General features: G+C 63.6%; 1 protein-coding gene across 1 annotated transcript; it reads right to left on the bottom strand.

The window, feature by feature from the left end:
* Positions 1-214: 214 nt before the first annotated feature.
* Positions 215-5140, bottom strand: CBX4 (chromobox 4). The gene is given in 7 exon segments (XM_040081942.1): positions 215-1408; positions 1410-1972; positions 1974-2423; positions 2904-2970; positions 4109-4174; positions 4860-4903; positions 5002-5140. Coding segments are annotated over 7 exon segments (1572 nt in total). The 5' UTR covers positions 5071-5140; the 3' UTR covers positions 215-1095.
* Between the last annotated feature and the right edge of the window lie 6774 nt (positions 5141-11914).

The following is an 11914-nucleotide window of genomic DNA, read 5'->3' as shown; positions in this document are numbered from 1 at the left end:
AGGAGGGAAGCACCACACCACAGGCCCCTGTGGCCTTGCCAGGCCAGGGTGGGCACAGCACTCTCGGGGTGAAAACTGAACTATATTCGAAACGCTGCACCTCAGAGCAGATTTTTTCCCCTGCAGGTACCGGCTCTGGGGCAGCCCGGCTGCAGCCTGCCCACACAGGGTCCTGCCATCCGTAATGCTGTAACAAACGCACTCCAAATCCCGGTAGTTTTTGTAAAGGTTTATAGTCCTTTGCCATGATTGCATGATACATTTCTTCCCCTGTGACACAGCCCTCAGACCAGGATGCGCCGCTGGCAGCTCGCAGCAGCTCGCAGCAGCTGGGCTTTGCACTCCGATCTACACTAGCTGCAGAACATCAAATGCACTTTCAACATCTCCATTTAATATTTACATTCAAGCAATTAATAATTGGAAGCTTATAGTTTAGACATTTCTAATAGCAGCAATTTCTATAATAGCTCGTTTAGCTTTAGATAACGATTTTTTTTTTTTTTTTTTGCACATAGAAACACCACATGTGTACAGTATCAAAAAATATATACGGGATGGTCCTGCGGGTCGTGGGGAGGGCAAGGGACCAAGACTAACAAATGCTCAATGGTTAAAAAGGAGAACAGAAAATAGTCGTTTGATATAGTTTATAAGGTGATCTAGGGACTCCATAAATCTAGGCTTTATATTTCATTATATAAATACCTACAAATAAATATATTAGCGTGGCCAGGGGGCGACCAGCTTTCAGCTCGAACAATACATTTCAAGAACACCACGTACGAACGGGAGCAAGAATCACTTGACAAGTTAGCACTGTTAAAATATAATACTATAACTCTGAGTAACTGGCGGGTCCCATCCTCGCGCGTCCCACTGCCGGCAGGTCCCGGAGCGGCCCCCGGCGCGGCGGCGAGGTCACCCCACGTGGCAGGGACGGCCGCCGCGCCTGGCCCTGTCCCGGCATCCCCTCGGCGCGGGCACGGGCACGGGGGCTCCGGGGAAGGGGCACCGGTCCCTTGGAGGGAGGCGTGGGGCCGGCGGCCCCGGGACGGGCGAGCAGCTCCCACGGGGAGCGGCTGCCGCCGCACCTCACACCGTCACGTACTCCTTGAAGGTCACGGTCAGGCAGTTTGCGGTCACATCTGTGATAATTATATTCCCAAAGAAGGGCTTGAATTCCTGCAGGGACTCGGCCTCCTCCTCTTCCTCCTCCCCTGCGGCCTCCTGGGGCCGCGGAGGCTCCGGGGCTGGTTCCTCGGCTGGCGGCGGTGGCGGCAGCTCCGGCTTCACCTGCGCCAGGGCCGGCTCACCCTCCGCCCGCGGCTTCACGCAGCGCAAGTCTATGGGCTCGTCCAGGTCCGAATCCAGCAGGATGACCTCCGGCTGGGCCGGCGGCTCGGGGGCCGGGGGGGCTGAGGCAGGTGGGGGCACTGATGCTGCGGGAGGTCAGGCGCTTCTTGCCCGGCTCCCGCTCCGCGTGCGGCTCCGACAGGCAGCGCTTGCGCGAGCTGGCGCCGGACAGGTTCAGTCCCACGGAGGATGGGCTGTGCTCGCGCACGGGGCTCAGCGACCAGGGCACGAGGTCCGGCTTGGTTGTGAGCTGCAAGGGCTGCTCGGCCGGAGGAAGGGGCAGCTCCTTGGCCAAGGGAGTCTTTTGGGGGCCTTCCTCCGGCTCCGCAGGGGGCTGCCGGCTCTCGTCCCCTGCTTTACTCAGGGCATTGCTGCCCACCACCCTCTCCTCCCCCGGCTTCCTCCAAGCCTCTACCTTCTCCTCCCCACCCTTCTTAGGAGTCCTCTCCTCCGCAGCCCGCTTCCGGGGAGGCTCCCCGGACTTGATCTTCACCGCCTGCATGCCGTTCTCCATGTACTTGCTCATCACGATCACGATGCGCCCGTTCTTGTTTTTGTTCTTGACGATCTTCATCTTTCCCCCAAGGCCATTGCCGGTCACCCTGTCCCGGGGGGGGCGGCCCGGTACCGCTGGACAGGTTCTTCTCAGCTCCGTTTTTGCTCTCTGCCGTGAGGTTCTTGACTGGGCCCAGCAAGTTTTTGGCCGGGCCGTGAGCCCACTTGTCTGGGTGGGCGACCAGGGGGGCCTTGTTACTGTCCAAGCAGGCCTGGCCCTGCGGCTCTTTGCTGCTGGGCTGGTAATGGGGCTCGTACATCTTGGGGTCCGGCTGGTAGTGGTGGTGCTTCTTGCTGTTCAGCTGGTAGTAATACTTCCCTTTGCTGTGGGACTGGTGCTTCATGCTGCTCTCCTTGCCGTTGGGCTGGTACTGGTGGTGCTTCTTGCTGTTGAGCTCGTACTGGTGCTGCTGGCTCTTGCCGGAGGAGCCGAGGTCCAGCTTGGGCCGGGTGTCCACGGCCGGGTCCTGCAGCCCCGTGAGGATGTTTGAGCGGCGGGCGAAGGAGGGAAGCTGCAAGGCAAAGCCAAAAGCTGCGGTCAGACAGGGCTGGAGAGGCAGGTGCCAGGCAGAACCCCCGCCCCTCCGGCAGCTCTCCTCACAGGATGCCGCATCCTCTAGCAGGGCGGCCCCAGCCCACTCCAACTTAGAGGCTGTGCATTGCTCCAGATTAATGAAGCAATGAAAAGAAGAAAAGCCCCCTTCAATCAGCTGTCTGGGAACGGGGGCCGAGCGGGACCGCTGCTGCCGAGCCCGCGAGCAGCCTGCTAATGCCAGCCGGGCACGGGCACAGCGGCTCTGCTGGGCGGCCCCGAGGGGAGGGGAGGGGAGGGGAGAGGAGGGGGCTGGGGCACCCGCTGAGCTCAGCGCCGGGGGTCCCCGGGGCGTTGCGAGGCGCCCGGGCCGCGCCAGGCTCCTCAGCATGATGAAACCCGCTGCAAGCGGCTCCCCGGGGACGGCCCGCGGGGGTGTGGGGCAGGGCGCCCGCGTTACCTGCACGACCAGCGGCTTTGGCTTGGGCCCCCGCTTGCGGTATCCCATCAGCTGCTCCTGCCGCTCCCTGCGGGAACACAGCGTCACGGTGAGCCCGAGGGCGGCACACGGACCCCCGGCGCCGCCCCCCCGCACGGCAGCCCCCGCGGTGACGGTGACCCACGGCAGCCCCCGGGGGTGACAGTGACCCACGGCAGCTCCCACGGTGACAGTGACCCACGGCAGCCCCCGCGGTGACGGTGACCCACGGCAGCCCCCGCGGTGACAGTGACCCACGGCAGCCCCCGCGGTGACAGTGACCCACGGCAGCCCCCGCGGTGACAGTGACCCACGGCAGCCCCCGCGGTGACGGTGACCCACGGCAGCCCCCGCGGTGACGGTGACCCACGGCAGCTCCCACGGTGACAGTGACCCACGGCAGCCCCCGCGGTGACGGTGACCCACGGCAGCCCCCGCGGTGACAGTGACCCACGGCAGCCCCCGGGGGTGACGGTGACCCACGGCAGTCCCCGGGGGTGACGGTGACCCACGGCAGCCCCCGGGGGTGACGGTGACCCACGGCAGCCCCCGCGGTGACAGTGACCCACGGCAGCCCCCGGGGGTGACGGTGACCCACGGCAGCCCCCATGGTGACGGTGACCCACGGCAGCCCCCATGGTGACAGTGACCCTGCGCGGACGCGGGGAGGGGACCGGGGCCCGCAGGTGGCAGCGGGCCGGGGGCACGGGCATCCTGTGGAAGCAGCAGGCGCCGTCCCCGCGGTTGCCTCCCCGCTGCGGAGAGGGGCTGAAGTTCACGGTTTGCGCCAAAACGCTCCAGGAAATAAATGCGCGGAAAAAAAAAAAAAAAAAAAAAAAAATTAAAAAGGCTTAAAAAAAAAAAAAAAAAAAAAAAAAAAAAGCCGAAGCCCGTCCAAGCGCAGCAGCAGCAGCAGCAGCGCCGCCTCCTCGGCTCGCGGCATCGAATCCCGGGAAGAAGGAGCGCGAGGCGCGGCGTGGGGGGAGCACGGGCGGGGGGAGCGCGGCGTGGGGGGACCTTGACCCGGAGGTGCCGCCCGTGGCCCCGCACCGCCCGCCCCGCCGGGGCCGCGCCCCCCAGCCCGGCCCGGCCCGGCCCGGCCCCGCCGCGGCCCCCGGCCCCGTGACGCATCTGCAATTGCGGGGGTCCCGCAGCCCCTCCCGCATCCCCCAACCTCCGCCGCTCACCTGTTCTGGAAGGCGATGAGCAGCCGGGGGTCCAGGATGTTCTCCTCCGGCTCCCACGTGTTATATCTGGCAGAGGGGAGGACAGCGGCCGTCACGGCGGGGCCCTGCCGGCGGGGCCGGGGTCCCGGGCAGAGCCGCCCCGCAGCACCGGGCCCGACGGGAGCGGGGTGCGGGGCCGGGGTCCCGGCGAGGGGGATGGGCCGGGGGGGGGGGCGGGCCGCGGGGACGGTGCTGTTTATTTAGCGCAGTTATTATTCCGGAGGAATTCCAGGCATGTCATGATGAAATTTTCCAAATCCCCTTTCCCGGACCCAGGAAAGCGGCCGCGGGGCGGAGGAGGGACCCGGCCGCCGCGTCCCGGACCCCCCCCGCGCCCCCCCGCCCGCACTGTCATGCAAACCCCGAACGCTCCGCAGCAGCCGCGCTCGCTCCGGTGCCGGTGCTGCCCCCGCCTCGGCGGCGGCTCTCGGGGCTGCGGGGCGACGCGGGCGATTTTTGCGGCTATTCCCCCTTTTCCCCCCCTTCCTGCCCCCCCCCTCCCCGCTCGGTTCTGCAATATGGAGCCCGACTCCCGAGGAGGGAAAGGGGGAAGGAGCCATTTTCTGGTGCACATCAGCCGCCGCCTGCTCGGCTCCCGCCGCCGTCACCGCCGGGCCCCGCCGCCGCCTCTCGCCGCCCGCTCGCCGCCCCGGCCGGGGCCCTTCCCGGAGCCCCATCCCCGGCCCCATCCCCGCCCGGCGCCGGTACTCACTTGGGCGACCATCCCCTCCATTTCACCAGGTACTCGACTCTGCCCTGAGCGGCGCGGGAGGCAAAGACACGGCGTCAGCGGGAACCGCCACCCCCGGCGCCCCCCGGCCCCCGCCGCCCCCCGCCGCCGCCGCCCCCCGCACCTTTCGGATCCGCTTCTTCTCGATGCTCTCCACCGCGAAGACGTGCTCGCCCACCGCCGGCAGCTCCATCCCGCAGCCGGGAGGGGCCGGGCCGGGCCGCGCTGCAGCCGAGCTGGGCTCGGGCTCCGGCAGCTCCCGCCGCCGGCCCGACAGACACTGAGCGGCGGCACCGCAACCGTGCAAATCCCGGAGCGAGACGTCAGGGAGGCGGCGCCTCCCGGGCCCGGCTGCCCGTCAGCGGCGGGGCCGGGGGATTGGCGCAGCCCTGCCGGGGAGAGCGAGGCGGGGAGGGGGCGGGCGGGGGCCGGGCACGGCGGCGCGGGGAGGGGGCGCGGGCGGCCCGGCTCCCGCCCCACGCGTGACTCAGCACGGCCCCGCGGGGCAGGTGCGCGCCCCGAGGGGAGAAGGGTCGGGCGGGGGCTCCGGCCGGAGGATAAGCTGGAGGAGAGCGCCGGGGACGGCTCCGCGCCGCGCCACGTCGCGCGGTGCCCCGGGCCCGGCGGTGCCCGCCCCGGCACGGCCCGAGCCGCCGCCGCCGGCCGCGGAGCCCGGCGCTGCGGGGGAAGCGCAGGCCCCGCTTGCCCGGCCGTGGGGCGCCCGGCCCGGGGACAGCCGGCGGCGGCGGGCCCCGGGCAGGTGGCGGAGCTTTCCCCGCCGCTGCCGGAAGCCGCGCACGGCGGCGGGGCCGCTCGGGGAGCCCGGTGCGGGCGGCTCCCGCACCCCCCGCTCGTGGAGCGGGTCGGGGGGGGGGAGCGAGCTGCGGCACACGCGTGTCCGCGGCCGCCAGCGGGACCTCCCGGCCGCTCCCCGCGCTGCTCCGGGAAACGTGGCGGAGGCACCTTCCCTTTCCCGGACAGGTGGAGCGGGCCGGACACAGCCCCGGTGTGCGGGCCGGCAGCTCCGGGCCTCCCGCCGCCGCTGCGGGGCCGCTCCACGCGTGGGGTGATCCCCGGGGCGGCGGGGAGCCCTCCGTCCCTCCCGGGGGCTCCGCTCCTGGGCTCGGCGCTCTCAGGTACGCGGCTGTGTCCCCGGGCCGGCGCCCCGGGGGAACCGGAGCCTTCGCGCCCGCTGACATCGGGGCCGTCCCTGCGGCTGGCGTGGCGGTGCCACCGGCCCCCTTTCCCCCCTGGGATGGGGCGCTCGATCCCCGCGGCGTTCCCAGCAACTTTTTCCGGGAGCGGCGGGGCTGGGCTCGAACGGCACCGGGGCTGCTTTGCCGGGGTCGGGCAGCGCCCGCGACCCCCAGGACGTTCCTGGTCCCCCCGGGTCGGTCCCGGGCAGCAGCAGCCCGCGCCCTCGGGGGCCCTGCCCGGGCCCGGGGCCACCGGAGGGGGGACACACCGGGAGGCACCGCTGAATGTCACCGCGCCGCAGCCCCTAACAAAGACGCAGCCGCCGCGATCGCAGAGCCGAGCCAATAAAAAGCAAACTGATATTACAATTTTGATTTCCCTGGAGGGCCGAAGGGGCTTAATGTAAGAATTATTATCCATTGTGAACAGCAGCCCAAGGAAAACACACACAGGAAGATTTAATTTTTTTTTTTTTTTTTAACTTAGCGGTTTTCCTAAGAAACATACATTCATTGAAATTTATGCCGGCGGAGTTTGTTAACCCTCCCCTTTGACATTTCCAGCTTCTCCTGTTGCCAGAGGAGACAAACCGCTAATGCTCGCAATAAAACTAAATGCCCAGGGACGAGCACGGTTTGGTGCGATTCCTCCCCAGCCTGGGAGGGGAGAGCTGCAGAGCACGTCCAGCTCCGGATCCCGCCCGCCTGGGAAAGATCTGCTCTTCCCAGGACACGGTCGGGAATAGGCGATGAGGAGGGCAGAGTTTGGCTGGCTACATATATACGCATATATATATAAAATTAAAAAAAAAAAGTGTCCAGGCATCCTTGGCATCTTTTAGAACCTTCCTCAGGAGCAGGTTGATGAAATATAATACACACACACACACACACACACACACACATATATATATATAAAAGTGAAACAACACTGAAAACCAGTATTAAAAGCGTTTTAATCACTGCCTGGCCCCTGGCTCCCATGGCTCAGCAGCAGCTCCCGTCCTTCGGGTTCCTGTAGGATCTTCATCTGCTTTCTGTTACGGGGCTGATTGCACATGATTCACAATAATGACGGTAATGGTGGTGATTTTCTGTCTCTTACCTTGCTCAGGCAGCAGCAGTTCATGAACTGATACATCTTTCTCTTTGTCAGGCCCAAAGAGGACACCTTATTTGAACCACATAAAGCAGCCTAAATAAGGAAAGTGGGAAGCATTTCCAACTGTTGCCTCTTCCTGACTGGCTGGGGCATATCACAGGGATGAGACAAGGAAAAGGGTTTCCAACCAAAGGAACGGGAGCCAAGTGCTGCCTTTAAAGCCAGGAGAGGAGTGGGTTGGCCGCGGGCAGTTCGTTGCTGGTTTGCTCGGGGATCGGGCAGGTACGAGGCACGTTCCTCCCCTTCACCACACACCTGGCCAAAACTCCGGGTTCCTCTTTCTCTGCAGAGCAGCAGCAATGGGTGCTGCTGCTCTCAGCAGGAGGACTCTGTCCCAGGTGGAGGGGTGGGGGCTGCAGCCCCCTGTGCCCGATCCTGAGGTGGGGCTGCTGGGGTGCAGCTGTAAGACAAAACCTCGAACAGCCAGAGACAGATGGGCTTCCTGCAGGTGCTAGGAACCATACCAAGGTAATTTCCCCTCAAATACTTGCTGGCCGTGTTCCCTCCATGTACCCAGAGCTGATGCCTGTCCCTGTTTATTCTTTTCATCATTATTTATAAAGTTCTTACCCCGGAGCCAGAGACAGCTCCGTGGCAGCGCCTTGCTTGGGGTGGGTGCTGCCCCTCCAAGAGAAGATGCTCCTCTTCCCCTGGCCCTGTAGCCAGCAGCTCCTGCAGCCCCGCTCTGTGTTTGCCATCAAGCAGCGCTGATTACACATGCCATCATTTCTGATGTTGCTCATTAGTCTGTATCATTATTAGCAATTCAAACCAGCAATTCTTTTCCAGCTGTAATCCTCCAGCTCCTCCAAGGCTGCACTTTGGGTGCTCACCTTTTCCTCCGCTCTGCACCAGCAAGGCCGGTGGTTCCTACTCAGCCTGGAAAGCCGGGAGCACGCCAGGCTGAGCACCAAATAATAACAGAAAGTTAATTCATGAATAGTTACAGCGTTTCCTTCAAGGCCACTCTCACAAGGGGCCAGGCACCGACTTTGCCATGTCCTTGGAGCAGGGGGGAGGGCACTGGCCCCATTCATCCCTACCTGGCCGCCCGCAGCCTCGGCCAGCTGGGCTCCAGGATTTGCCCTTCTGCTTTTGTCAGCTCTGGCTTGCATTGGAAGTTGTGGCCAGTCTGAAAAACGGATTATGACACAGCCCTTGCTGAGGTCAACACCGTGCCGGAGAAAGACAAGAAAAGGATGAGTAGGTAGGCTTGGAAAAAGAGACGACAAAAAAAAGCAAACCCACAAAAACCTAAACCCACCCACCCAATCAATAGGATGCCATGAAGTACGATGTGAACAATGAAACCCTGTTCCAGGTTGCCAAGGCAAATCTGTCAATAGAGTATTGAACAAGCAAATCTGACTTGCAATTATTGTCTCCTTCTAAATACAGGCTGCCCCTCTGCCTTGCAGCTCAGCCCCAGTGCTGGTGTGGGGAAGCTCAGTGATTGCTGGTTCAAAATGGTGAGGGAAGAGTCAAATCCGGCAGCTGGGCTGGAATTTACTCCAACACATGCGCTAAAACCCCCGGAGCATCCCCACCACTTTCACTGCAGCAGCTGAAGTGCCACGTGCCCTGCCCCCAGTGTAACAGGCAGCAGCAAAAAACCCTTTGGAAAACTGTTCACCCTTTAAAGCTTTCAGGAAAACATCCAGTGCCACGAAGCACACACGGGTGTCCTCAGACACCGAGTGCCCGGCATTTTGTAATGCTCAGGAAAGCACCGTGAAGAGCCCGAGCACTCGAGGCTGGGGCTGTCAGTGTGGTGGCCTCAAAATCCAGCACAGCAGCAAGGTCTGGAGCTGCCACCACCCACCCAGAGGCAGCAGCAGTGGGAAAATCCAGAGGCGAAACCACCCTGAACTGGGTCATCACGTGGAAATTTAAATGGCTTCACAAGTGCATCGCTGCTGCTGCTGCTGCTGCTGGTGCACATGGGGCCGCGTTAGGTGAATGCTTTTCCTTTGGCGCTGCTTCCAGCACGAGCCCGAGGAGATTGTGAGCAGAATCCTCAGGACAGAGACTCTTGCAGGAGCACAGAGCTTCCACAGCAGTTCAACACAGCACAACGGAGCCGTTTCTGCGTAGCTGACGCAGGGGCTGAGGCACAGGGACGCAGGGCAGCGTTACCAGAGCAGCTGATTTGGGAGCGTGGCTGGGCTCCCCTCACCACTGGAGCTCAGCCCCAGAGGAAGGAGAGACAGCTCTGCAGAGCTGCAGCAGCACAGGCAGGGAGGGCAGCGCTCCAGAGCAGGTTCCTGGGGTGCTCCATCCCTTGGGCACTGGGCTGGAAGAACCCCCTTCCCCAGGGCTCCTTTCTGCTGTGCCTTCCCCCCACAACCTCGAGCATGGGTGCCAGTGAGGGAGCCTCAGAGACCATCTGTCTTTAATCTTCTTAGAGCCAGGCAAGTCGGGAGAAATTCAGAGGAAAGAGGCACTGAAGTCGCTCTGTCCCTGGCTGTGACAGCACAAGGCTCTCAGCACACAGCTGGCGGGAGCAGGTCCTGCCTGCCCCACGTCCTCAGAGCAATGTGAGCTGCCCGAGACACCAGGCAGAGAGCACGGGGAAACGCTCCCAGCCCCTGGAGCAGAGGGAGACGGGAACCCCTTCCCCAGGCACTGCAGGGAGCCGGACACCCATCCTCAGCCCCGTCCTGCACCGTCCTCGCCATCCCCCTCAGATCCAAGCAGCCCTGGAGAGCTCTGTCCTTGGAGCTCTTCCCCCTCTTATCGCTTAAGCTGATGCTGTTCCTTGGCAGCCGAGGGTAATTATGAGATTTTCTCCATCAGAGCTGGGTCTGTGCGTGTGTCCCCGGCACAGCAGCGCTGGCAGCGAGGAAACTCCTGGAGCAGGGATGGCCCCAGGGCCGCTCCTCCTGCTGAGCCTGCGGGCACTCGGTGCCACTTCCCCCCTGGGCAGGAGCTGGGCTGACCCAGGACAAGGAGCTTCAGCTGGGCACCACATCCCTGGCCCCTGGCAGTGCAGCCCAGCTGCCTCTTCTCACCCACAAATTCTTCTGTCTCTCAGCCAGGCAAGCAAAGCTTCCTGCAGTGGAGAAGCATCCATAAGGCCTTCCCTGACTGCAGGGGAAACTGGGCTGGTCACACCAAGCTATTCAAGCACAGAGATTGATTGATTGATTGATTGATTGATTGCTTGATTTGCTAGGATTACGGCTGAGGACAGTTGCAGCCCTCTCATGCTGGGATCTGTGGGTACCGGGAGCTTTCCTGTCAGTGCTCTGCTCCCCCAGCTGATTGTGCAGCACCTGGCACTGCCAAGGCTGGTTCCAGCTCCTCTGGCAGAGCACTTTGAGGCCGTGTTGTGCCGGTCTGAAGTGCCACCCTGGCCTCCCCTCCCGGGGCAGAGTGACAATGAGAGCGCTGATGGCCCACAGACAGAGCTGATAATTACTGCTTGGGCCTGGGACAGCTCGGGAGCGGTGGCAAGAGCAGCAGTGAGAGCCTTGTCAGCACATGTCCTGCCTCGTGGCCCGGGCACGGCGCACGGCAGAGCTGGCACCAGGACAGTTCACAGCAGAGCCGAGCCGAGCCCGGGGCTGAGCTGCTGCGGGCGCTGGAGGTGGGGGACAGGGACCCTCGGGCTCTGGGGGCTGTGACACCCCCAGGACCCGTCCCCAGGGATGTCCTGGCTGGCGGCAGCACGAGCTGTGGCTCCTGCAGAGCAGCCGGGGTTGGTGCCGTTCTGTGAGCTGGGGTCTGTCCTTATGGGAATGGCTGCGGGATCCTTGCTCGGGAGCGAGCTGGGAGCTTTGCTATGGACGGACAGAGTGTGCAGGACCAGGGCAGCCGAGTGCTGCTGCTCGGGAGCGAGAGGCTGCGGCCCCCGCGCTCCTCCCCTCCGGCACAGCGCAGCCACCCAAGGCATCGTCTGGCAGAGGCGCCCCGGTTTCTGCAGGGCTCCCCCGAGCCCCGCTGGTGCGCAGGGCGCTGCTGGGAGGAGGGAGGGAGGGAGGAAGCAAGCTCGGCTCTGCGGTCAGGCAGTTTCCACCCCTGCACCTGAGCCGAGGCGGCGGCACAGCTCCTCGCAGCCCTTCCCTCCGGCTTCCTGCCCACGCCCGGCAGGTTCTGCTGAGCCCTGCCTGCGAGGCAACTTCACCAACCCACAGGCTGTCCTGGCGCTTCATCCCCTCAGAGGATTAAACCGAGCATTTATGTTTTCAAAGGTTTCAGGAAGATTTCCTGGCCGCGCTGCCCTCCCGCCACGCGTTGCGCTGTCGCTGGATCTCCGTGCTCCAAAGCCGCTTAGTCCGACCCGGGCCGAAGTGCACTAAACCCGTCAGGAGATGGATGCTTGGCCTGGGGAAGGAAGCCGTTGGTCTCAGCAGGGCAGAACCTCAACCCAGGGCACTGTGGGGCTGCTCCATGGCCCTGCTCCTGCTGCTCTGGGGGGCTCGGGCATTGATTCCGGGATTCAGCGCCCACAGCCAGCACAGGCCACTCTGCTGCTGCAGAAAGCTCAGCCTTGGGCCTGGAAGACATTTCCATGGCCTATGAATTCCTTAAACCCCACGGCTAATGATGTGTGAGCCCCTTGCACGTGTGCTGGATGGGGCAGAGCAGACACTGGGCTCCGGCCAAGCGCTGCTGTGCTCACACCGGGTTTGTGAGCCTGGGAGCAGCCACACAGCGCTGAGTGAGCACAACTGGGA

Source organism: Hirundo rustica, chromosome 18 (genome assembly GCF_015227805.2).
Source record: "Hirundo rustica isolate bHirRus1 chromosome 18, bHirRus1.pri.v3, whole genome shotgun sequence".
NCBI lineage: Eukaryota > Metazoa > Chordata > Aves > Passeriformes > Hirundinidae > Hirundo > Hirundo rustica.
This window is presented reverse-complemented; position numbering and strand designations above follow the sequence as displayed.